The sequence below is a fragment of the Euleptes europaea genome, chromosome 19, assembly GCF_029931775.1.
Source record: "Euleptes europaea isolate rEulEur1 chromosome 19, rEulEur1.hap1, whole genome shotgun sequence".
NCBI classification, from domain to species: Eukaryota; Metazoa; Chordata; class Lepidosauria; order Squamata; family Sphaerodactylidae; genus Euleptes; species Euleptes europaea.
This window is the reverse complement of record NC_079330.1, coordinates 25,769,013-25,794,126: the sequence shown is the minus strand read 5'-3', so window position 1 is coordinate 25,794,126 and position 25,114 is coordinate 25,769,013. Positions and strand designations below refer to the sequence as shown.

Genomic DNA, 25,114 nt, shown 5'->3' with positions numbered 1-25,114 from the left:
TGTGAAAGACCTCCACCTGAGACCTCCGCCTGGAGAGCCACTGCCGATCTGAGAAGACAATACTGACTTTGATGGACCAAGGGTCTGATTCAGTAGAAGGCAGCTTCATGTGTTCATGTATGTTCATGTGTTCCGAACCTTTACTTCCCCTGCCCAAATCAGGAAGGGTTGGTTCTCAGCCATGTTGCCTGAAGGTGCTGAAGGAGCGGAGCCTTATAGCTGGAGCCAGTAAAAACAGAGCAAGAAGTCTGGAGGTTGTCTGGCGGTCTTCAAGTGGTGGTTGGACGAACACTTGTCAGGGATGCTCTAGGCCAGGGGTGTCAAACTCAGTTGTTACAAGGACCAGATATGACATAAATGTCACTTCGTTGGGCTGGGCCATGCCTCACCAGCCCAGATTGAGAGTGGGGGGGGGGGGTGCTGCCTCAGCTGGCTCATAGGCCGGATAAGAGCTTTTGAGGGGCCAGATCCGGCCCTCGGGCCTTATGTTTGACACCCCTGCTCTAGGCTGATCCTGCATTGAGCTGGGAGTTGGGCTAGATGGCCTGAGTGGCCCCTTCCAACTCTATGACTCTAGGAGGTGATATAGGGTAGCCAACTCCTGGTTGTGAAATTACTGGAGATTTTGCGGGTGGAGCCTGGAGAGGGTTTTGGGGAAAGAGACACCTCAGTGGGGTATAAAGTACTTTGGAGTCTACCCCCAATAGAGATCAGTTGACCTGGAGAAAATGGCTACTTTGGAGTCTACCTCCAAAGTAGCCATTTTCTCCAGGCCAACTGATCTCTATTGTCTGGAGATCAGTTGCAATACCAGGAAATCTATAAAATCAATACATGAGCGGCAAACACTAATCTGGTGAACTGGGTTGGTTTCCCCACTGCTACCCATGAAGCCAGCTGGGTGACCTTGGGCTAGTCACAGCTCTCTTAGAGCTCTCTCAGCCCCACAGCCCCACCTACCTCACAGGTCGTCTGTTGTGGGGAGGGGAAGGTGATTGTAAGCCGGTTTGATTCTTCCTTAAGTGGTAGAGAAAATCGGCATATAAAAACCAACTCTTCATCTTCTTCTTCTTCTTCTCCTCCTCATCCCTGTGCTTTTGAGATGGGGAGTGGCAAACCCAAAAGTGGCAAGTTGGGGGGTTCCTTTCTCCTGACCTTGCCGCCTTCTCCCACGTCCTCTGCAGAGCTTGGCCACCCGACTGAAGGAGAACATGGAGAAGCTGACGGAAGAGCGGGATCAGCGAACGGCCGCCGAGAACCGGGAGAAGGAGCAGAACAAGCGGCTACAGCGCCAGTTGCGGGACACCAAGGAGGAGATGGCCGAACTGGCCAAGAAGGAGGCCGAGGCCAGCCGCAAGAAACATGAACTGGTAAGGAGAGGGGTGAGGGGGGGCCCCCTCCGGAGGCACTTCCCAGGCTGCCGCTCCTGTTGAGACTGCTGTGCCAGTCAAGCATCTGCCTCTGGGAGATTTGACTCCGGGCCTGGTTGTTCTTCAAGGAACCCTTCTGGCCTGGCCTCTTCCATGCCCCCGCACATTCCCTGATGTTCCCCCATTCCCCACTCCCACCCCCATGGCAGGGCGCCTCGTGTTGGGCATGCAAGCTGATTAAAAAAGAGATGTGCACCCCACACACACAGCTCCAAACCTCAAGGAACTTCACTTCCATATGGACATTCTTTCCACATCCCTCTCAATCCATGTCGATGATTTGCCATTACAGGGAACCGCCCAGATTTTCTGTAGAGAGCCAGAGTGGTGTAGTGGTTAAGAGCGGTGCTTTGGAGCGGTGGACTCTGATCTGGAGAACCGGGTTTGATTCTCCACTCCTCCACATGAGCGGTGGATGCTAATCTGGTAAACTGGGTTTGTTTCCCCACTCCTCCTCATGAAGCCAGCTGGGTGACCTTGGGCTAGTCACACTCTCTCAGCCCCACCTACCTCACTAGGTGTCTGTTTTGGGGAGGGGAAGCAGAGGTGAATGTAAGCCAGTTTGAGTCTTCCTTAAGTGGTAGAGAAAGTCGGCATATAAAAACCAACTTTAGCAAAGTTTGGAGATAGCGGCCTGTTCTGTCAACACATTCTTGCCCCCAACCCTGAGAAGACTGTGTTCATCTCTTATAGGATCTTTTCTAATTTCTCCCCAGTGGTCTCATTTGAGTGAGACTGACGGAATGTCACCGCAAGTCCCAGACACAGTCTGTATGCAAATGTACCCAAATACCAAGGCTTGAGTGGTATAGTGGTTAAGAGCGGTGGTTTGGAGCGTTGGACTCTCATCTGGAGAACCGGGGTTAATTCCCCACTCCTCCACATGAGCAGCGGACACTAATCTGGTGAACTGGGTTGGTTTTCCCACTCCTACCCATGAAGCCAGCTGGTTGACCTTGGGCTAGACACAGTTCTCTTAGAGCTCTCAACCCCACCTACCTCACAAGGTGTCTGTTGTGGGGAGGGGAAGGGAAGGAGATTGTAAGCCAGTTTGATTCCTCCTTAAGTGGTAGAGAAAGTCGGTAAAAACCAGCTCCTCCTCCTCTTTTTTCTTCTCCCTGCCTTCTCAATGCAAATATGACAGGCCTCCTAAGCCTCCTTTTGGGTCCTGTTGGGGCCAGTGTTGTCTCTCTCCTCAGGCCCCCCACTCCATGTGAAGAAGGCGAGGCACATTTTACAAAATGGCCTCTTGTATGCTTACACAACTTACATTTCCTTTGTCACTTTCTCAAAAACACACACACACAGTTTTTAAAACTGCTCCAAAGTGGCGGTGGTGGTTGTGGGATGTTACAATTTCGGCTAATTGGCACCTTGCATAGCCAGCTTCCCACACAGGTTCCCTGAACCAGTTTTCCCCAAGCTTCACTTCACATAAACAAAATAGGAAGAAGAATTGGTTTTCATATCCCAATTTTCTCTACCTTTAAGGAGTCTCAAACTTACAGTAACCTTCCCTCCCCTGCCCAACAGGAAGGTTGCTTGCATGGACTACAGGAGGGGCTGTGGCTCAGTGGTAGAGCATCTGCTTGGCATGCAGAAGTTCCCAGATTCAATCCCCGACATCTCCCGTTAAAGGGACTAGGCAAGAAGGTGATGAAAGACCCCTGCCTGAGACCCTGCTGCCGGTCTGAGTAGACAATACTGACTTTGATGGACTGAGGGGCTGATTCAGTACAAGGCCACTTCAATTGTTCATGTGGTGATTGCATTCCGCGTGGCCATGTTGCCCCAGTCGTTTTTGGGCTGTACTTACCCCCAAACATCAGGTTATTTTTTTAAAAAAATCTGTTGAAAACGTTTCTCCCTTCTACAAGCTGGAATGCAGCAATCCAGGGGACTTGGCCAGCCGCTTAAGGCACCCAGGCATCAGCGAGTCAGGCTCCCCTCAGCAAAGAGCACCGCTTCCAACAGAGCGGATCATCCCAGCTGCCAAGGTTTTCCTTTTTATAGAGGATAGATGGAGGGAGTACTGTTGACATAGCATACCTGGAGCCCAAAAAGGTCTGGTTTGGTATCAAAAACCCTGGCCTAGAGGACAACCCTCGGAAAGGGGGATGCAGGTGGCCGGGGAAACCACAGAGGCTAGCGATTCAGTGGACTAGGCCAGGTGGAAGATCTGTGTCCTGGATCTGCGGCCATGGAGTATCGTCCAGGCGGAGGAGTGGACACTGAAGCATAGTTAATGCATAGTTCAATTGTGGAACTCCCTGCCCCGGGATGTGGTGATGGCTGCCAACTTGGAAGGCTTTAAGAGGGGAGTGGACATGTTCATGGAGGAGAGGGCTATCCATGGCTACTAGTCAAAATGGCTACTAGTCATGATGCATACCTGTTCTCTCCAGGATCAGAGGAGCATGCCTATGATCTTAGGTGCTGTGGAACACAGGCAGGATGGTGCTGCTGCAGTTGTTTAGTTCGTGGGCTTCCTAGAGGCACCTGGTCAGCCACTGTGTGAACATACTGCTGGACTTGATGGGCCTTGGTCTGATCCAGCATGGCTTTTCTTATGTTCTTAAGTGGGGCTCTCCAGATTAGAGCCCCCACTCTTAACCACTATACCGTGCTGGCTCTCAGATGCATGTGGCAGTAGACAAGTCAGTAGAAAGGTGGTCGGATTCATTCATGGGAGTTCAGCTGCAACTGTTGCTAAGAAGAAGAAGAGTTGGTTTTTATATGCAGACTTTGAATCATAGAATCAGAGTTGGAAGGGACCACCAGGGTCATCTAGTCCAACCCCCTGCACAATGCAGGAAATTCCAAACTACCTCCCCCCCACACACACAGTGACCCCTACTCCATGCCCATAAGATGGTCAAGGTCTGACTTTCTCTACCACTTAAGGGAGAATCAAACCGGCTTACAATCACCTTCCCTTCCCCTCCCCACAACAGACACCCGGGGAGGTAGGTGGGGCTGAGAGAGCTCTGAGAGAGCTGTAACTAGCTCAAGGTCACCCAGCTGGCTTCATGTGGAGGTTAGCATCCGCCGCTCGTGTGGAGGAGTGGGGAATCAAGCCCGGATCTCCAGGTCAGAGTCCACCACTCCAAACCACCGCTCTTAACCACTACACCAAGCTTCTAAGGAACCTCCCCCACCCACCCCCAGCCTGGCTTCCCACAACCCAGTTTGAAAATCACCCTGGGGGAGTAGAGCCTCTGAGCGCAGAGGGCTCTGGAGTGGCCAGCGAAACAGAGCCCCCCCCCCCCCGGTGTGCACGGAGGCTAGCAACCGAGGTTCAGCCTGCGTGGCGGTCCCTGGTCCCCAACCAAAGGCTTCCTCACCTAGGAGATGGACCTGGAAAGCTTAGAAGCGGCTAACCAGAGCCTGCAGTCAGACCTGAAGCTGGCCTTCAAGCGGATTGGGGATCTGCAGGCTGCGATCGAGGACGAGATGGAAAGCGACGACAACGAGGATATGATCAACAGGTGAGCGTGAGCAGGGGGTGGGTGTACGGCCCCAAGAAAGGAATGTGCAGTGCCAGATTGGTTCTCTGCCCAGGTGCTGCTGCTATAAGCTGCTGGGTTGGACTGGCCTTCCTTGGCCGGCATTCTGTTTATGGCTGCAGACAGCGGTCCACAAAGGGCGGTCATCCTTATCTGGCACTTGGAGGTGGACTGGCTCTGGACATGGAGGTTCCGTGTCATCTCCCGGCTAATAGCTGTGGACAGGCTTGTCCTCTTTGCAGAGGTGTCTTGGTGAGCAGCGGTTGTCATCTTCTCGCCCCGTCCTACACCTTGCTGGAGCTGGAAATGGGTATGGGGGAGGGGCCATGGCTCAGTGGTAGGGCATCTGTTTGGCGAGGAGGAAGGGTTGGCTTTTATATGCTGACTTTCTCTACCTTTTAAACCGGCTTGCAATCTCCTTCCCTTCCTCTCCCCACAACAGACACTTTGTGAGGTAGGTGGGACGGAGAGAGTTCAGAGAGAGCTGTGATTAGCCCAAGGTCACCCAACAGGCTTAATGTGGAGGAGTGGGGAAACCAACCCGGTTCACCAGATTAGAGTCTGCCGCTCATGTGGAGGAGTGGGGAATCAAACCCGGTTCTCCAGATTAACCACTACACCATGCTGGCTCTCAGAAGGTCCCAGGTTCGATTTCCAGTTTCTCCAGTTAATGGATCTGGGAGTAGATAATACAAAAGACCTCTGCCTGAGACCCTGGAGAGCTGCTGCCAGTCTGAGTGGACCTTGATGGACCAAGGGTCTGATTCAGTATAAGGCACCTTCTTGTGTTCCCGCGTACCTCGCCCCACCCCCAGTCCATCTGGCCCTTACCTTAACTATGAGGGGGCGATCCCTAAAAGAGTTGCTGCAGAAAGTTTCTTTCCACTCCACCTGCACTTCTGGTTTCCATAATGCTTTCGTTCCCCCTGGTTGGGTTTTTTCTTCCCTTTTTCCGTTGGTTCATTTTGCTTGTTTTCTTCCCCTCCTTCCCCATTTCCCAGTTTGCAGGACATGGTGACAAAGTACCAGAAACGCAGGAATAAGCTGTGAGGATGTGTTGTTTCCCCCCGGGTTTTCAGAAACTTTTTACTTGCCCCCCCCCAATCTCAAGCATGCCACGGCGGGGGCTTGGGCTGTGGTGCCCCCCCCCCCCGCTGTAGTCGCACGTGCCCTCTGCATGAGCATCAGCCTCACACTCTAACTGCTTGCTGTGTCCCAGCACAGCTCCTGGGGGATGGGGGGAGAGAGAATGTGTGCATGAGAAATCAGCCTTGCTTGGTCTTTGATGAAGAGCACAATTAAGGGGGATTGCAGGGATGGAAGTGGTGGGGGGGAGCTGAAGGGACCCAATGACTTCCTCGGAAGGTGGTAAGCTCTCCTTCCCTGGAGGTTTGTAAGCAGAGGCTAGATGGCCATCTGTCAGCAATGCTGATTCTATGACCTTAGCCAGATGATAAGAGGGAGGGCAGCTGGCCATCTTCTGGGCATGGAGTATGGGTCACTGGGGCTGTGGTGGGGGGAGGTAGTTGTGAATCTCCTGCATTGTGCAGGGGGTTGGACTAGATGACCCTGGTGGTCCCTTCCAACTCTATGATTCTATATCTTTGTCCTTCCTGGTGAGTAGACCCAGGGGAGCAACTGCTGCCCTCGTGGTGGGCATGCCGCTGGCATTGGATTCAGACATGCTCCTTTCCTGAGGGCATCTTCATCTGCCTTTGCTGGGGCGAAGAGGAAAGCAGTACCTAAAAGGGGGCGGGGAGGATTTTGCCTTGTTGCTTTGCGGCACCTTGGCGGTATGTCAAGGCCGGGGGCTAAACTGCGGCTGTTTGTTGGGGGAGGCCGTGGCCAGCGTGGCAGATGTGCACCTAATCGTGCAATGTATATGTGTGTGAATGCAGCAAAGTGTTTGCAAACCCGTGAGTTGCGAAAGCACACAGATCTGGGAACCGGTGTCGGCCGCAGATGCCTTCGGGTGGAAAGCCCGGTTTTGCAGCTGAAGAATGTATGAACTGTGATAGGTTTTTTGCGGGGTGTCATCATTTCTTGGGTGCTAAATGGGGGGATCACTTTTGAATCTCCAGCACTAGACGTCCCTTTATTCTGAGGGCTCTTGTGGCGGGGAGCGTCTTGGGCTGCCCTCTGGGATGAATTGGGCAAAGCCTCTTTTTCTTGAGCCAGAGATGGGCCCGGCTGGGCCGTGGCAGGATCTGTGTCGGCTAATGATAAATGTAATTGTGTGTAGCAGTGATAGAGGGCCGCTAGAGTCTTGTTGTCACACACAATTAATGTCCCCCACAGTTCAGTCTGCGTTTGTTGGTTCCCTGGTGATTTGGATCCCAGTTAACTAATGGCACGCTAGCCTGGACATAAATTGCCTTTGACGTGAGGTTTAATTCCGACAATTTAAAATCTCAGCTGCCCCCAGAGTTTGTTTACGGGGCGTCTTGGCTTTTTTTCCAAGGCGAAAAAATAACAAACTGCCTCCCAGCATTTATTCCTGGAGAGGGAGATGTTCGGCTGATCAAGAGGAGCTTGTTGTTTTGAATTTAGCAAGAGGGGGTTCGGATTCGGAGGAGGCGCTCGTCGGTTGCGCCCTCCTCAAATAGAGAATAAGCCCTCGGAGAGCGCGTTTGTTTAAGATCGCATTAGGCACTTCCTGCAAAGTTTCCGCGGGGTCTATGGAGGCGATTCCACTTAGCACTGCGGGAAGCCGCGAAGAGAGTTATAGAGCCCGGTAACGTGGGAAAGAGAAACAACGCTCCGATTTACTTATAGATACAGTTGTTATTGCCATAATCCTAATGAAAGTGGTAAACAGCACCGTTATTAGAGGGGAGATTTATGCGAGCACGGTTTCCCACATGCAGGAATAGATCTCCCCCCTTCCCCCCCCCAACTAATACGGCACCTTCACGCTCAAGGCAATCAATACAGTTATGAACGCCACTTATAAATTAGAGGATTTAAGCCGGACGGGGCTGCGCTGGCGCCCGCATATAAATCAGGCAGCGCTCCCTGCTTGCACAGGGAGGCTCGTTTGCTCAGGGCTGTAAATTCTCCCCCAGCCAAGTTGCTGCCGCGCTGCCTGCTAAACTCCAGTTTACTCGGGGACGGCAGCATCCCTCTTCTCCGCCTGTGCCTTAATTTGACACTCGGCGAGAGGAGGGCCGTAAAAACGGAGCCGCCGTGCTCCCTTCCTTCCCCTCGCAGCCAAGCAGCGCTGAAATATCCCCTCCTCTCCTGCAGCTGCAATGCCCTCTCTTGCTTTTATTATCTATTCCGGGCCATAATTCTGGGTTTCTCTCCTGGCAGTACAGAGGAAAAAGAGATTTATGCCAGGAACTGAGGGGAGTGGGGCCTTTTTTTTTTAAACACGCCATGAGCCTGTCAAATTGGCAGTGAGGAGAGTCGTTTAATTCCAGAGGGGGAGAGACAAACCCCAAGGGAGCGGGGGAAGGGGTAGCGGGGCTGGTTTCTAACCATTATCTTCAGATGCCCCTCGTGTTGAGGCGAGCTCTTTTTTCCCCCCTACCCACTACCTTTTTTTAAAAAATCTTTCCGTCATTTCCATTGCAAGGTCCCCCATACCTTCCCCCTCATTTTCCTGCTCAGCTGCTTCTCTGGGTTACTTACTACCTGCGCTAGCTGCACATAAAGGTGTTATACCAGATAAAGGGACGTAGCTGCCTCCTACCCTGCGAATTGTACTTTTGATGTGGACACCGTAGGAGATCTTCATCCACACACACACCATTTCAGATCTGACAGGATCCTCGGCCCCTCCCAAGCAACAATCGCCTGCATTTTGGCGGGGGTTAGGGAAGCCATGACAGGGACCCTGTAGTGTCGATCTGCTCTTAAAAAGCTGTTTCTGGTGCAAGAGCGGACAGCGAGACGTGTTGGGGTAGTGAAGGTGACTTAGAATAGGTTGTGTTTGAGGCCGTCCCTGATGGCTGGAGATCCTTGTGAGGCGGTCGCTTGGCCACTGCTTGGGAGGCTCTAGGTCAGGGGTGTTGAACTCCATTGTTATGAGGGCTGGATATGACATAAATCCCACTAGGTCAGTCGGGCCTTTCCTCGCCAGCCCAGATCGAGAGTGGGGCGGGTGGCTGTCTTGACTGGCTTGGAGGCTGGATAAGAACTCTCAAGGGGCCAGATGTTTGACACCCCTGCTCTAGGGTTTCTTCTGCCCTTGGAAGGGGAATGGAGTGGAGGATTCTCTTTCCTTCCTGGGACTTGGGGCCCCGCAGAGTATTTCCTGTAAAGCACATGGCGGGGGGGGGGGGCTCTGTAACACCGATTAACTCTTTCTTGGCTAGATGTTTTCATGCATGTCAAGCTGTGGCCATTGGTTGCCTCAGAGGGTGGGTACCAATCCTTCCCTTTCTTTTTCCCACCACCATTTCAGCGAGGGTGACTCGGACGCAGATTCAGAGCTAGAAGACCGTGTGGACGGCGTGAAATCCTGGCTCTCCAAGAATAAAGGCTCTTCCAAGACGGTCTCCGAGGATGGCAGCTTGAAGAGCAGCAGGTTGGCATGGTGGGCTTGGGGTTCCTCTCCCGCAGGGTGGGTTACCCTCGTGCCCCCTCCTCCCCCCTAGGGGGTACGAACATGAGAGGCTGGAGAGTTCCATCATTACCAGGGTGTTTCTACCTACACTGGATAATACTTTAGCAGAGGGGTCTCCAGCCTTGCTGAGTCTGTGGGCACTTTGGAGATTTTGAGGATGGGAGGTAGTTGCTACCTCAGCATGGCTGCCATGGGGTGCTGGGAGCAATCACAAAACTCTGGGAGATGGGGAAGGGCTGTGACTCAGTGGTAGAGCATCTGCTTGACATGCAGAAGGTCCCAGGTTCAGCACTCGGCATCTCCAGTTAAAGGAACTATGCAGGTAGTTGATGTGAAAGTCCTCTGCCTGAGACCCTGGAGAGCCTCTGCCGGTCTGGGTAGAGAATACTGACTTTGATGGACCAAGGGTCTGATTCAGTAGAAGGCAGCTTCATGTGTTCATGTGTTCAATAGGACACTTTGAAGGGCCATAGCTCAGTGATAGAGCCTCTGCTTGGCATGCAGAAGGTCCCATGTTCAATCCCTGGCATCTTCAGCTAAAGAGAGTAGGCAAGTAGGGGTTGTGAAAGACCCCTGCCTGAGACCCTGGAGAGCCGCTGCCCAAATCTCAGAATTGCACGATTGTAGCCAATTACATTGTTTGTTGTTTAAATCAGTGGTTCTCAACCTTTTTCCAACCGTGGCCCCCCCTTCTGACCTTGTTTCCTTCCTGTGGCCCCCTACCGGTAGAAAGGTAGCTATTTAAATGGTAGCTATTCAGTTTAAATGTTTGTAAATAGCCAAGGAACAAAGAAGCATAAACAGCCACACAAAATGCACACATGCAGTTCTTATTGGGAAACTGAAATTTACAAAAAAAAATACCCCACAAAAAGGGAATACAATGCACTGATAAACAACAATGTTCACATACAAGGGAGAACAAAGCCTCTACCACCATCGCACAAGATTACAGCGATACAAAAATCCACAGTTGCAAACGATGCATAGAAGTGCAATGAAGAAAGTCATGTGTTAGGTTCTCGTGTTTCTATTTTCTTCACTTCTCACTTCCCTCTGTGGCCCCCTAGTCTCGTGCCGTGGCCCCCCATTTACGCAATTTTCACCTGTAGCCCCATTGGAATATCCTAGGGGCCCCTGGGGGGCCATATGGCCCCAGGTTGAGAACCACTGGTTTAAATCGATGGAGAGGGATGACGTGCGCAATTCCAAAAGTCATCCTGCAGAGCCGGGCCCTGAGATCGAGGCATTAGCATTGTGGGATTTCCTGTAAGATGGTGGTCAAGGGCTTGAACCGGGAAGTCCCAGGTTCAGATCCCACTTCTGCTGTGAACTTGCCCGGGGGTGCCTAGGGAAGCAGCTTTTCTTGCAGTCCCTCTGTGGCATACGCCCTCCAATAATATGGGCCAAGCTAGATGCGGCCACAGTCACTGTGTGCATTGATTCCCTTCTGCCATGTCCGTATGAGGGCTGCCTAATTTTTACTTCTATAAGACAATCACTTGTTGAGTGAAGAAGTACTTCTGTTTATCTTGAATCCTCTGCCGGTCAGTTTCATCAGGTGGTTAAGGCATTATGGAAGAGGGAGAAAAGAGGCTCTCTGGCCGTCTGCTCAGCTCATAATCTTGTAGGCCGTGATCATGTCTGTGCCTGAACCCTCTCGGGACCTGCTCATACCTGGGCCTTTTCTCCTAGATCCTGGGATTTATCTGTTTGGTTTTAGCTCCCATTTTTATACCCCACCACCACCACCAAAGTGGTTTCCAGGGGCAGCTAACATAAGGAAAGGGGGATGGGCCGTGGTTCAGTGGCAGAGCATCTGCTTGGCATGCAGGAGGTCCAGGTTCAATCCCTGGCATCTCCAGATAAAAGGACTAGGCAAGTAGGTGATGTGAAAGACCTCAGCCTGAGACCCTGGAGAGCCGCTGCCGGTCTGAGCAGACGATACTGACTGCGATGAACCAAGGATCTGGTTCAGTAGAAGGCAGCTTCATGTGTTCATGTGAAAGCCAGTTTACGTCAACATTTCAAAAGCAAACAAACGAGTGAAGCCGTAAAGCAAATAATAAATGCTCAGGAGCCCCAGAATAGTGTCAATAAGTACTTCCTCCCTCAAAAGAAATGACAATAGATGATGCAGAGGGAATTGAGACACTGCGGCAAACTGTCTGACAGAAAGGACTGGGCATCCACTCCATATGGGGTGGGGTGCCTTGGGCAAGTGAAGTATCCCTGGGCGGTATGGGTGAATGAGAAAGAACATCACCCCCCCACCAATGTCAGGCCCTCGGATGGCTCAGTTCTGCATCTAGGGTGCCACCGCTGAGAAGGCCCCGCTCCTGAGACCACCCCTCCTGACCTCGAGGCGTGGCCAGAAGGCTGAGTGGGGCTACGCAAGGGAGAGTCTTGATTGGCAGGCGAGTATGTGTTGTGGTCTCACAGATGGGCTGGGAGAAGAGCCCCTGGCGCTAACCGAGTGTGGCGGGCTCAGGGGGGAGGATTCAGCCTCCCCCCCTACTTCCAAAGTAAAACAGGGCCCTGGCCCCAGAAGGTGCAGATGCGTCCACAGATGAACCAGGGCGTTGATGCACCTTGCTGGCGCTCATGTAGATCTGAAGCTTTCCTGTGAGGAAAGGTTGGAGGAGCTGGGTATGTTTAGCCTGAAGAGGAGAAGACTGAGAGGGGATATGATAACCATCTTCCAGTACTTGAAGGGCTGTCATATAGAGAAGGGTGCCGAATTGTTTTCTGTTGACCCAGAAGGTCGGACCAGAACCAACGGGTTGAAATTAAATCAAAAGAGTTTCCATCTAGACATTAGGAAGAACTCTCTAACAGTGAGAGCGGTTCCTTGGTGGAACGGGCTTCCTCAGGAGGTGGTGAGCTCTCCTTCCCTGGAGGTTTTTAAGCAGAGGCTAGATGGCCACCTGTCAGCAATGCTGATTCTATGACCTTAGGCAGATGATTAGAGGGAGGGCATCTTGACCATCTTCTGGGCATGTAGGGGTCATTGGGGGTGTGGGGGGGAGGTAGTTGTGAATTTCCTGCATTGGGCAAGGAGTTGGACTAGATGACCCTGGTGGTCCCTTCCAACGCTATGATTCTAGGATTCTCTCTAAACGTCAAGGATCCTTATTTCATCTTGCAGAAGCACTGCTTTCTGGCCTGATGTGGGGGGGGGGGGAGTTTATTATCTTTGTCTCTTGTGTGATGGCCCCCAGTCCTTCCTCTGGTCAAGCAGAAGGGCACCACCCCCATGCCCGCTTGCATCTTCCCTGTTGTCTCCAGTTTCTGCTCCCTCCCTGGTGGGGAGAACTTTCCATCCGCTGAAGCCTGACCTGTTCTGCAATGCTCCTTTTCTCTGGGATGCCCAGGGGAGACCGTTGGCTCTCAGCCCCACCTACCTCACAGTGTCTGCTGTAGGGAGAGGAAGGGAAGGTGATTGTAAGTCAGTTTGATTCTTCCTTAAGCGGTAGAGAAAGTTGGCATATAAAAACCAACTCTTCTTCTTCTGGCAGGAGTGGGGCAGGCGGGACTTGGCAAAAGCCGGAAACAAAATCTGACAGGCGCTTTTCCCGGATGGCTGGAGGTGCAGGATAGGACCCCCAGGGTGCCTTGTGGCAGGCCACTCCCCCTTCCCTCGATACAGGCCCCGCCCTTCCGCACGATCACCAGCCTTCTGCTCCGCTCCAGGGGTGGCCGTCGCAAATAACAGAAGCAGCTCCAAAGGGGATTTGGAGACCGATGGCCCCGCTGGGGACGGCCCCGCTGAAGTTACCCTCCCTCTTCCCCCCCTTCCCCATCCTTTGGAAGTGACCAGGAACCAGACCGGGCTATTTATAGGACACCTGTTGTCATGGCAACCAGCGGCACGGAGCGTGGAAGCCTGACGCTGATGGCGCGGGCTGAGGCGAAAGCCGAGCCTGCCTGCCGGGTGTTGCCAAGTACCTTTTGTGTTGCTCAGGAGTGGCAGGAGGTGCCAGGCGCCCTCTTCAGTGTATGCCAGAAAGATGCGCCCCCCCCAAACACACGCTCACAACACCCCCCAAGCCTGCAGGCCCCCCATCCCTGGCAGCTCCAGCTTCTGCAGCTAATGTGACACTTGTTCAACTGGGGATGGGGATGGATTGATCTCCACGGCATTCCCTGCGTGTTGGGGTTTGGGTGGTTTCCCTCTTCCTTGCCCTGCCCTGTGCCAAAGAGGGGAAGAGAAGAAGAAGAGCTGGTTTTTATATGCTGACTTTCTCTACCACTTAAGGGAGAATCAAAGCGGCTTACAATGCCCTTCCCCTCCCCACAATAGACACCCTGTGAGGTTGGTGGGGCTGAGAGAGCTCTAAGAGAGCTGTGACTTGCCCTAGGTCACCCAGCAGGCTTCGTGTGGAGTGGGGAAACCAACCCGGTTCACCAGATGAGCATCTGCCACTCATGTGGAGGAGTGGGGAAATCAAACCTGGTTCTGATCAGAGTCCAGAGTCCCGGTTCTCCACTGCTCCAAATCACCAGTCTTAACTTAAACCACCCACGCTGGAGGAGGGCACTCTCCTCGCTGGGGTAGTCTCCGAATTGGTTTAATTGTTTGGTTGGTGTGACCGGAAAATGTTTTGCTACAGAAGGTAATGCCTTCTTTTCCCCCAGTGCTGGGAATCTGTTCTTGTGTGCTCCCAGCCTTTTCCAACTAGTTGACACACAGAATGAATTGAGGTCGGTTTTGTGAGGCGGGGGGGGGGGGGCTGGAGCCATAGGGCGAGGCCTTAATTCCCTCCATGCACAGCTCTGGGCCCTCTTTCTGGCCTCCCTGCGTGGCTTGAATGGGCGTTTTGTTCACTTTCTCCCTGACGGTACCTCTTCCCTCCCCCCCCCCATCAGATCAGCCGTGCCCTCAGTTGCCAGAGAGGGCAAAGAGGGCCAGGAGATGGAGGAGAGGCCCGTGTCAGTTATGAGCTCCCTTAGCTACAGGAAGCGGACCAACCTCAAGGACTCCATCGGCGGCAAAGGGGATGAGGAGACCCTCTTCTCCACCCTGAGCGAACGCTCCGCCTCTCCCGACCGCTCGTTCCGCAAAGCCAAGCGCCACTCGGTTGCCAGCGCTTCGGAGGAGGGCGCTCTTCTCACCCCGTGGAAGAAGCCGGCTGGGGCTGGCGACCTGGAGGAGAGGGGCTCGGTCCTCTCCGAGGCCAGCAGCCAGGCCCGCCGGGGGCTGGAGAAGCGCTCCTCTCTCTCGGCAGCCGAGCTGGACAAGGCTTCAGTCCTGTCTGCCCCGCTCAGTCGCAGCGGCGCCTCTTGGTGCAGCCGGGAGTCCCGCGAGGACGACGCCAGGTCGTCCCTCAGCTTCGCCCTGTCCAGCCCGGGCAGCTTGAGGCGGAGCGCCTCCCGCCTGGACGACCTCAGCCCTCCCCACAGCCGCCCGGCCTCTCGCCTCTCCTTGGGCCGCTCCGAACTGGACGAGGCGTGCAGCGTGGCCCTGAGCGATTCCCGGTCCTTGTACAGCCAGCACTCGCTCACCCGCAGCCTGTCTGTGCCCCCGCGGCCTCGCGCCTCGGCCTCGGACGAGCTGCGGGGGGAAGACCCCGACATCCGGCCTGTCAGCCATCGCAGCTACCTTGACCCCGACCTGGAGGCTGCCATCAGCGAGGTGCTGAGCTACAAGCCCGTCAAGTTCAAGCGCTCCGGCCTGGATCCGGACTCCGAGGACGAGGACGACCGGAGGAGCGTGCGGAGCTGCAAGAGCGCCCTGGTGGAGACGGGCGAGCGCCCCGCCAGCAGCCTGCGCAGGTCCGCCTCGGCCATGGATTTCTCCAGGCCTCACAGCGCAAAGGGCAAGAGCCGGAAGAGGAGCAGCAGCTCCTCCAGCAGTTCTTCCTCCTCCTCGTCTTCGGAGAGGCAAAGGAAGAGCTCCAAGAAGCACTCCAAGAAGTCCAAGAAGAAGAAGAAGAAGAAGCATCAGCGGTCCTCCTCAGAGTCCTCCTCCGGCTCGTCATCCGGCTCCACCGTGTCCTACCGCAGCAACTCCAGCATCAAGAAAGGCCCCAAGCAGGGAGGCCCAGCCTCGGAAGAGCAGGATGCTGACGGTGCCAGGGAGGGGCAGGAGGCTGGGAAGTCCGGCAAGCAGCGCAAAAAGGAGGAGAAGCAACGCAAGAAGCAGGTGGACAGCCTGATGATGAAGTACCTCTATCGGCCGGAGAGCGACTAAGGCAGGTGGCATGGAGTGCCAGGTGCAAGCAGAGTGTGCCAGACTAACCCTCTTAACTGGGGAGGAGAGGGCCTCAGGTCCTCCCCTGGATTGGCGGCACTTCCATTTAACCAAGCTGGAAGAACATCCAGGCGCCCTCCTGCATGCTGGGGGCAGATGGCCCCGTTTGAGTTGTCCAAAGTTCACGGACTTAACTGAAGCATGGGTGTGTCTCTGATAACTAACTCAGCCTGCCTTGATTCCTAACTGCTGGTTGGTGGATGTTATTCCTGTGTTGCTAGGCAGGACCCTTCGGTTGACCCTGAATCAGGACTGATTGCACCTGACCTGTGTGGTGGTAGATAGGATTTGAATGCTAGGCCTTGTGGTGTGATCATTTTTCTTCCCTCCCTTGCCCCACCAGCATCGTCCTCCCCCAAGGATTATCTGCTGCAGGGAATAGGACACTGAGATGCCTTAATCCCCTCCGCGGCCTTTCAGGAATTGGCAGTATTTGTTTCTTGTGCAATTAATGGGCCGCTGTGTGCTCCAGACTCTCTTCTTCCTTCCCCACCCCAGTCATGCCATGGGGATTAACTGCTGTGAGGCAGGGGGAGAGCTCTCCGCAATTTTTTTTTTAATAGGGGGGGGGGGTGAGGCCTGCAGAGAGTAGCCTGCCCTCCTGATTCCCCAAAGGGAAGAACTTGGGAGCAGCTTTCAGGACTGGCAGTGGTTTCTCAGGGGACCAATGGGTAGGGGCTGTGGCTCGGCGGTAGAGCATCTGCTTGGCATGCAGAAGGTCCCAGGTTCAATCCCCGGCATCTCCAGTTAAAGGGACTAGGCAGGTAGGCGATGTGAAAAACCCTCTGCCTGAGACCCTGGAGAGCCGCTGCCAGCCTGAGTAGACAATACTGACTTTGATGGACCAAGGGTCTGATTCAGTATAAGGCAGCTTCATGTGTTCATGTGTTCATCTTTTGCCCTGGCAAGCAGGAAAAGGAAGCCGGCCTGGCAGGGTCCCTGCTGGGGAGCTTTACTTATTTATTTACATTTATTTTCATAGCCCTCCTTTCTCCCCGGGACTCAAGGTGGGTTACGTGGCACAAGTCAAATTGCACAGGATTTTGAATACTGTCAAGTGCACGGGACGTGCAATAAAACAGTGCGCTAGAGTTCGGATTATATGAGCCCGGTGGCGCAGAGCGGTAAGCTGCAGTACTGCAGTCCAAAGCTCTGCTCACGACCTGAGTTCGATCCCAACGGAAGTTGGTTTCAGGTAGCTGGCTCAAGGTTGACTCAGCCTTCCATCCTTCCAAGGTCGGTGAAATGAGTACCCAACTTGCTGGGGGTAAGGGGAAGATGACTGGGGAGGGCACTGGCAAACCACCCCGTAATTGAAGTCTGCCTCGTAAATGTTGGGATGTGACGTCACCCCATGGGTCAGGAATGACCCGGTGCTTGCACAGGGGACCTTTACCTTTACCTTAGAGTTCGGATAGCAGAAAACCTGAAAGCAAGCAGAAATCTGAAACGGAGCCGAAACAACCTGAAACAAATCATAAGCTTTTAAACATGACACATTAAACAGTGCAGCGTCTTGACTCTGAGAGGCTGGTGAGCAAAGAATCAGAGTTGCGGGCTTGTTCCTGTTCAGCAGGAGCACCGCAGAGTATATGTGGTTGGTGGTAGAATTCAGGTTTCCTCAAAAGTTCAGTTTTCGTTGGTGGGGGGGAAGCCTGTGTCTAGACCAGGGGTGTCAAACTCACTTATTACGAGGGGCGATATGACATAAACGTTACTTGGCTGGGCCTCGCCAGCCCAGATCAGGACTGTGTGTGTGTGTGGCTGCCTCAGCTGGCTTGCGGGCCGGGTAAGAGCCCCAATCTGTGGGAAGGCTTGGCCAGGGAAAAGAGGTCCCAGATAGGTGCCTGCCTGGGAAGAGATATCGAGCTCTGGAGCCTGGAACGTAGAAAAGGATTGTCCAGGAGGAATCAGGGTTCGTGAGCTCTGCCCACTTGGCTCCCGCTCTGGCTTGGAATCTAGGCTTGCCAACTCCCGGTTGGGCAATACCTGGAGGTTTTTGCGGTGGAGTCTGAGGAAGGCGGGGTTCGGGGTTCCCCTGAATTATATTGGCAGTAGTCTGACTTGGTACAGCACCTGCCCCTACCCTCAACTCCAAACAATGTACAGGAACCAAAGTGTGATGTCTCCACTATCTTGAAGATTGGCATCTGGTCAACATACCTTTTGAGTTTTCATAGATATTCTGGAGTTGTGCTGGACATAAGAACAGCCATACTGGATCAGACCAAGGCCTGTCAAGTCCAGCAGTCTGTTCACACAGTGGCCAACCAGGTGCCTCTAGGAAGCCCACAAACAACACAGCTGCAGCAGCATTATCCTGCCTGTGTTCCACGGCACCTAATATAATAGGTATGCTCCTCTGATCCTGGAAAGAATAGCTATGCAGCATGACTAGTACCCATTTTGACTAGTAGCCATGAATAGCCCTCTCCTCCATGAGCATGTCCACTCCCCTCTTAAAGCCCTCCACATTGGCAGCCATCACCACATCCTGGGGCAGGGAGTCCCACAATTTAACATGATGCTAAAGGTTAAAGCTGTGGGTCCAACTCCTGGCTGGACAATAGCTAGAGATTTTGGAGGTGGAGCCTGAAGAGGACAGGGTTTGGAGCGGGGAGGGCCTTCGATGGGTATGATGCCATAAAGTCCACCCTCCAGAGCAGCCATTTTCTCCAGGTGAACTGATCTCTGTCACCTGGAGATCAGTTGTAATAGCGGGAGATCTCCAGCCACCACTTGGAGCCTTGGTTGTTATTACCACTTGGAGGCTGGCAACCCTATTGGAATCCAAGGAAGGCCAGCCAGAGCTTTGGAGCCCACAGGAGAAGGGGGCTAAATTTGGGTCCTGTGAGGTCCTCCCTGCATTGTGCAGGGGGTTGGACTAGATGACCCTGGTGGTCCCTTCCAACTCTATGATTCCTCCACTTCTGGGTGTCACTGGGGTGTGTGTGAGGTTTTTGGGCTTTGGCTTCCTGCAGAATGTTTGGCATCAGCTTCTGGAACACTTCCAGGCCAGAGATGCCCAAGGCTTGAACTCTCCCCACTGAGTTGAAATCCACCCAGCCCTTTCCCAGGAGGAAGGCTGGCTCCTCCCCTCTTGTCTGTCCAGACCGTTTCGGGCCCAATAAGCGAAGCCACGCAACTCCCATGTTAGCTGAAGCAGCCCCGGCTCAGCGGATAGAGTTGCCAACCTCCAGGTACTAGCTGGAGATCCGCTATTACAACTGATCTCCAGCCGATAGAGATCAGTTCACCTGGACAAAATGGCAGCTTTGGCTATTGGACTCTATGGCATTGAAGTCCTTCCCCTCCCCAACCCCCGCCTTCCTCAAGCTCTACCCCAAAAACCACCCACCGGTGGCAAAGAGGGACCTGGCATCCCCATCAGCAGATGACCCATCAAGTCCATCGGCCTGCCTGGAGCTGAGGACGTCCGTGTCTCCCCACTCTGTGCTCCCTGGCAGGCAGTGGAAACAGGAGGCTGTTTAGGAGATTGGGGGGCCACCCTCAGCTGGGGGGGGTCATGCAGGAGCGCGGGGGGGGGGGGGGGAAAGAGGCCTCTGCCTTCCTTCCCCAGCCTCCCAGGTGGAGTTTGGGTCTCCTCCTCTGCGAAATGCACCCTTCTCCCTCCCCCTCTCTCTTTTTGTCTATGGATGCTTTTGCTTGTGGGGCACCAGCTAGGCTGGAGGCAGAGACCCAGAAAGAACGGGAGCCAGCAAAAGATGGAGTGGAGCCCTCTCGCCTCCCCGCCCACCCCCCTTGGCAAGCCGTTCACGCCCGCAGTCAGGAGCCCTTTGTTTGCCCACGTCGAAGATGTGACGAGGGAGAGGGAGGGGGGCGCCTCTGCAGCAAGCAGACAGGCTCTTTCCCTCCCTCCCTCCCAAACAGAAATTTATTTGTGTATTAAATTGTTTCCGACAGCTTTGAATGGGAGAATTATCCGAGGAGAGAGAGAGAGAGAGAGAGAGAGAGAGAGAGAGAGGCTGCTTTGCTTTGCTTTCTTTTTTCTGTTTCCTTTTTTTTTTTTAACAATTTCTTTTTAAAATGTTCAATTGCTATAGCAGCCTCCTGCAGCTGGGGGAATGTTATGCTTTGGGTTTCCTAATGCACTTAACGCTCCAGCTGCCATAACAGAAATGGAGAAGGGAGGTGGGACGGAAGATAAAAGGACGTCTATTCTCCGGGCCCCTGTGCAGTGGGGTGTCCAACGGCCAAGGGGGAAGGAGCCGCGCAAGAGGTCATTTTTATATGCCCGCTCGCGCGCACTCTTCTCTTCCCCCGACCCACAAATGGCATGCCCGTCATCCCTCGCCTATGCTAGCTTCACAAATGGGGTTCATTGTGTGACAAAAGACAATAATGCTGGGAAAAGTCGAAGGCAGCGGGAAAAGAGGAAGTCACAATGTGAGCTGGATCGACTGTATGAAAGACAGATCACGACGGGTAGCCGTGTTAGTCTGTCAATAGCAGTAGAAAAGAGCAAGAGTCCAGTAGCCCCTTAAAGACTGACAGAATTTCTGGCAGGGTATGAGTTGTCATGATCCGCAGCTCACTTCTTCAAAGAAGCCGCGGCCCTCAGGAGCAAGGCTGTTAACAACGGGACATTTTGGAGGACGTTGATTCATAGGGCCACCATGAGTCGGAAGCAACTTGACAGCTTTTAACACACACACACACACACCAAGTCTGTCTAGTCCAGATTTTAGTCCTGGAAAGTAGACAGGACCCTTGCTTCCTAAGCCCAGTTCTGGCTGGGGAACGCCAGAAGCATAGGCAGCATCTACTGTTGGATTGGATGACAGGCCTGGCAGGTCAGAAGCCTTCTTCCTATGTGCCAGTTGCAGACTGGGCATTGGGCACGGAAGAAGGCTCCGTGTGTCCATAATCCATGTTCGCTTGCTAGGCGAGTTGGCCAGAGATGCCCAGGTCAGCAGGTCCTCCTGTGTGCCAGTTGCAGGCTGGGCATTGTGTGCGGAAGAGGGCTCCGAGTGCCCATAATCCATGTTCGCTTACTAGGCGAGTTGCAGAGAGATGCCCAGGTCAGCAAGTCCTCCTGGGTGCCAGTTGCGGGTTGGGCATTGCACGCAAAGAGGGCTCCGAGTGTCCATAGTCCATGTTCGCTTGCTAGGCGAGTTGCCCAGAGATGCCCAGGTCAGCAGGTCCTCTGAGGGCCAGCATAGTAGACAAGGTGCTTCTGTTTTCTCCAAATTTATTTTATTAATCTTATTGCCCACCCTCCCCAGCAAATGGGAAGACGTCAGTTGTGAGGTTCGTGTTGTGGCTCAGTGGTAGAGCATCTGCTTGGTGTGCAGATGGTCCCAGGTTCAATCCCTGGCATCTCCAGTTAAAGGGACTAGGCAAGTAGGTGATATGAAAGACCCCCTGCCTGAGACCCCAGAGAGCCGCTGCCAGTCTGAATAGACAATGCTGACTTTGACAGACGAAGGGTCTGATTCAGTATAAGGCAGCTTCATGTGCAAGCCTCCAGAACTGTAGGTTTACCTCCCCTCCCCCCCCCCGGTTTTACCTGACTGCCTTGGAGGTGCCCACCATCCAGGTGCGTGTTGGTCCTTCTACCAGTGCTGGTGGGTCAGCACCATCTATCACGGGAAGTGGGGCTTCTGTGCGTCAGCAGGCGGAAGGAAGGAGGCATGAGGGCAGGCCTTTGTTTTCCAGGCAGGTATGTCTCTCTCATCCCAGGCCTTGCTGTGGTCTTGGGTCAGACAGGGTTTGCAGGGGATGAGGATACCTGGGACAGTTTCCCCTTTCATTCTCTGGTGGGAGATGGTCTTCAGCTTACATGTGTTTCTGGAGGCGCACAGCTATTTAATCACAGACCAGACATGGTTAGAGGCTTCTATCTGAGCAAGCTCTGACCTGGATGGTCCAGGCTGGCCCAGTCTTCAGACCTTGGAAGCTAAGCAGGGTCGGCCCTGGTTCGTATTTGGATGGGAGATCTCCAAGGAATACCAGGGTCACAGTGCAGAGGAAGGCAATGGCAAACCACCTCTGGACGTCTCTTGCCTTCTGGGTTGCCATAAATTGGCTGCGACTTGATGGCACTTCACACACATGCACATCTTGAGCAAGGCTCCAGTCCAGCATAGAACTCCCTGACCCAGGATGTGGTGATGGCTGCCAACTTGGAAGGCTTTAAGAGGGGAGTGGAATTGTTTATGGAGGAGAGGACTATCCATGGCTACTAGTCAAAATGGATGCTAGACATGATGCATACCTATTCTCTCCAGGATCAGAGGAGCATGCCTATTAAATTAGGTGCTTTGGAACACAGGTAGGATAATGCTGCTGCAGTCACCTTGTTTGTGGGCTGCCTAGAGGCACCTGGTTGGCCACTGTGTGAACAGACTACTGGACTTGATGGGCCTTGGTCTGATCCAGCAGGGTTCTTCTTATGTTCTTATGTAAGGCTTTAAGAGGGGAGTGGACATGTTCATGGAGGAGAGGGCTATCCATGGCTACTAGTCAAAATGGATACTAGTCATGCTGCATACCTATTCTCTCTAGTATCAGAGGAGCATGCCTGCTATATTAGGCGCTGTGGAACACAGGCAGGATGGTGCTGCTGCAGTAGTCTTGTTTGTGGGCTTCCTAGAGGCCCCTGGTTGGCCCCTGTGTGAACAGACTGCTTGACTTGATGGGCCCTGGTCTGATCTAACATGCCTTTTTTATGTTAGGCTTTAAGAGGGAAGTAGACATGTTCATGGAGAAGAGGGTTATCCATGGCTACTAGTCAAAATGAATACTAGTCATGATGCATACCTATTCTCTTGGAGCACAGTTCGGGAACCTCTGCTGTACAGTATCAGAGGAGCATGCTGTGGAAGACAGGCACGATGCTGCTGCAGTCGTCTTGTTTGTGGGCTTCCTAGAGGCATCTGGTTGGCCACGGTGTGAACAGACTGCTGGACTTGATGGGCCTTGGTCTGATCCAGTATGGTTTGTCTTACGTTCTTACGGTCTGAAAATGGCTGGGTCTGCTCTGATCCCAAGCAGTTCCCTTCCAACCTTTGCAACAACTGGAGTGCTGGATCCTGAGTCCTACATTTTGGTCTGCAGAGGTCTAAATTCCCACGATAAGTGGAAGAAGCTTGACTAATGGGAGAGGGAGGGGTGCCAATTGCCAAGTCCCAGTTGCGAATCCTCCCTCCAGCAAATTCTTCGTGCCAGAGAGGGAATTTGCAAATGTCTTTGCGTAATGAGTGAGTTTGTGAGGGTTTTTTTTCCCCCTCCGAGCGTGGCTTGCTACAGATAGGGGTGAAATTTTCAACAAATGCCTGATTTGCTACAGATTATTTGCTTAGCTCTGCTAACTACAGGGGAGAGTAAATCACCGCTGCAAGCCCTGGAAGTGTCTGAGGAAAAAAATAATAAAAATGAATAATGAGCTCTTGTGGATGTGAGCTGCCACCTTAACGGTTTGCCGAGGCAAGCCGGAACCCAAAGGAGATGCTTGGGGGAGAACCCCCTTCTTTAAGAAACGGAGTCTCCTTCCGGCGAGCAATGGCTCTGGGGGTGGGTGTTCTGCTTTTCATTGTGAGATTCCCAGGAGTAGGCAGGACTTTGTCAGTTTCCATGACTGCACTACCCCAGAGCAGAAGCTGGGAGGGGCTGTGGCTCAGTGGTAGAGCATCTGCTTGGCGTGCAGAGGGTCCCAGGTTCAATCCCCGGCATCACCAATTAAAGTGACTAGGCAAGTAGGTGATATGAAAGACCCCCTGCCTGAGACCCTGGAGAGCCGCTGCCGGTCTGAGTAGACAATACTGACTCTGATGGACCAAGGGTCTGATTCAGTATAAGGCAGCTATATGTGTTCATGTGTTGGTACTGAGCAGCAGCCTCCATTTTTTTAAAAAGCAAGTGACTAGTCCTTATGCCTGCTAAGACAGGCTTGCCATATGTGGGCAGTTCTTGGTGCAATTCCAAGACAGGGGGGCGCTGCACTGGATTTCCAGTAACAAGGGGTGCAGCCTTTCTCTGTAACTCGCAGGAGTGGAATAAATCATGCCACATAAAGACAGTTAATGTGAAGTTTGCATCATGCATGCAGATAACCTGATCCTGGCGTTCTTGTTGCAGAACGGTTTTCTTTCTTCAAATGCCGCAGAAACAGAGCCCCGGGAGCTGGGAATGTAGACTGCCAGGCATCTGTGAATTGGCCCCCCAAAGCTATTCTGTCTTACCATTTCCACCACCCAGGGCCTCATCCCCAAGCACGAAAGTCAGAATGGTCAGAGAAGGGGTGTGTGTTTCTGTCTGATGCGTCAGGTTCCTGCCTGGGCTTTGCAAACCTCTTTGTCCTTCCAACCATGTGGGAATTGACCTTGAAGCATCCACATCCAGCTAATGGATCTAAGGGGGCTGGCATTATCTGTCACTGTTGCCTGTGTGAATTTGCAAAGACCGGGAAGCAGGAAAGGGGCGACGGGGGTTCTGTGTTCTGGGCCACACATTTTTTGCATGTGACTGACCGACGCGGGAAATGCCGGCGAACCCCGCTCAGCCTCCCTTGCGAAAACTCGCTTGGCCTGTGCCCAGACCTGCTTTGTAACTTCTCTTGTTTCCCTTCCACAGCCCCCCAGGCTATCGGAAATCGTTTACCTACGACAAGTCAGACGAGGAGCGAGACATCTTTGACAGCGCTCTCAGGTCCAAGCGCTCCTCGCGGAGCTTCCTGAGCGACAGCGACTCTGAGAGCAAGCCGGCGGAATCCACTGCATAGCCCCAGGCATGAGCACGCACTGACAGGCGGCAGGCCGCTCCCCGACATCTCGGTCGCCGCCTCCCCTCTCACTCAGCGGATGGCCTTTCCCAGCAGCCGGGCGCCCCTCTGAGTCCTCTCTTCGGCCAACGCACTGCCCGGCAGCCTCGCCCTTCCCGCCAGTAGTGCAGGGTGACAGCTGTCCTGTTCTGTGTCGGGGGAAAGATGAAGAGTCTCCAAGACCCCGTTATGGTGTCAGGCCTGCTCTGGACTGCGGGGCGAGCTGTCCCGTGCACTCACCTCTCCCGGCTCCTCTCCATAGCTGAGGGGAAGCTGCCAGCCTCCCCTTGGGGGAGGGCACGTGCACGCGGAGGTTTCCCCTCCCCAGTGCCCGCCCGCCCCTCTTTTCATTGTAATTAAAACCCAGTCTGACCCTTTTGCGGTGTCCAACGAGATGGATCCCTCCTGTCCTCCTTTTAAAGACTTTTTTAAGTTCAGCCAAAGACTCATGCGCCTGTGTGCGGGCTCCCCTCTCTTCCCCTCCCCCCTTTTCCCTTCCCCCCCCCCAAAGAGAGAGAGAAAGCGGAAAAACAAAGCTGGCTTGCCCTCCGAGCACCTGGGTGCTGTCTGCCT

The 25,114-nt window shown here is 53.6% G+C and overlaps 1 protein-coding gene across 2 annotated transcripts in view; it reads left to right on the top strand.

Moving 5' to 3' along the window:
- Nucleotides 1-24,580, top strand: part of MYO18A (myosin XVIIIA) — a 171,847-nt gene extending 147,267 nt beyond the window's left edge. For both annotated transcript variants that reach the window (XM_056865417.1, XM_056865416.1), the window contains 5 exons: nucleotides 1,185-1,370; nucleotides 4,779-4,918; nucleotides 5,938-5,982; nucleotides 9,345-9,467; nucleotides 24,355-24,580. In XM_056865417.1, coding sequence (XP_056721395.1) covers nucleotides 1,185-1,370; nucleotides 4,779-4,918; nucleotides 5,938-5,982; nucleotides 9,345-9,467; nucleotides 24,355-24,502 — 642 coding nt within the window. In that variant the 3' untranslated portion in view covers nucleotides 24,503-24,580. The remainder of the gene's footprint in view (nucleotides 1-1,184; nucleotides 1,371-4,778; nucleotides 4,919-5,937; nucleotides 5,983-9,344; nucleotides 9,468-24,354) is intronic.
- Nucleotides 24,581-25,114: the final 534 nt, after the last annotated feature.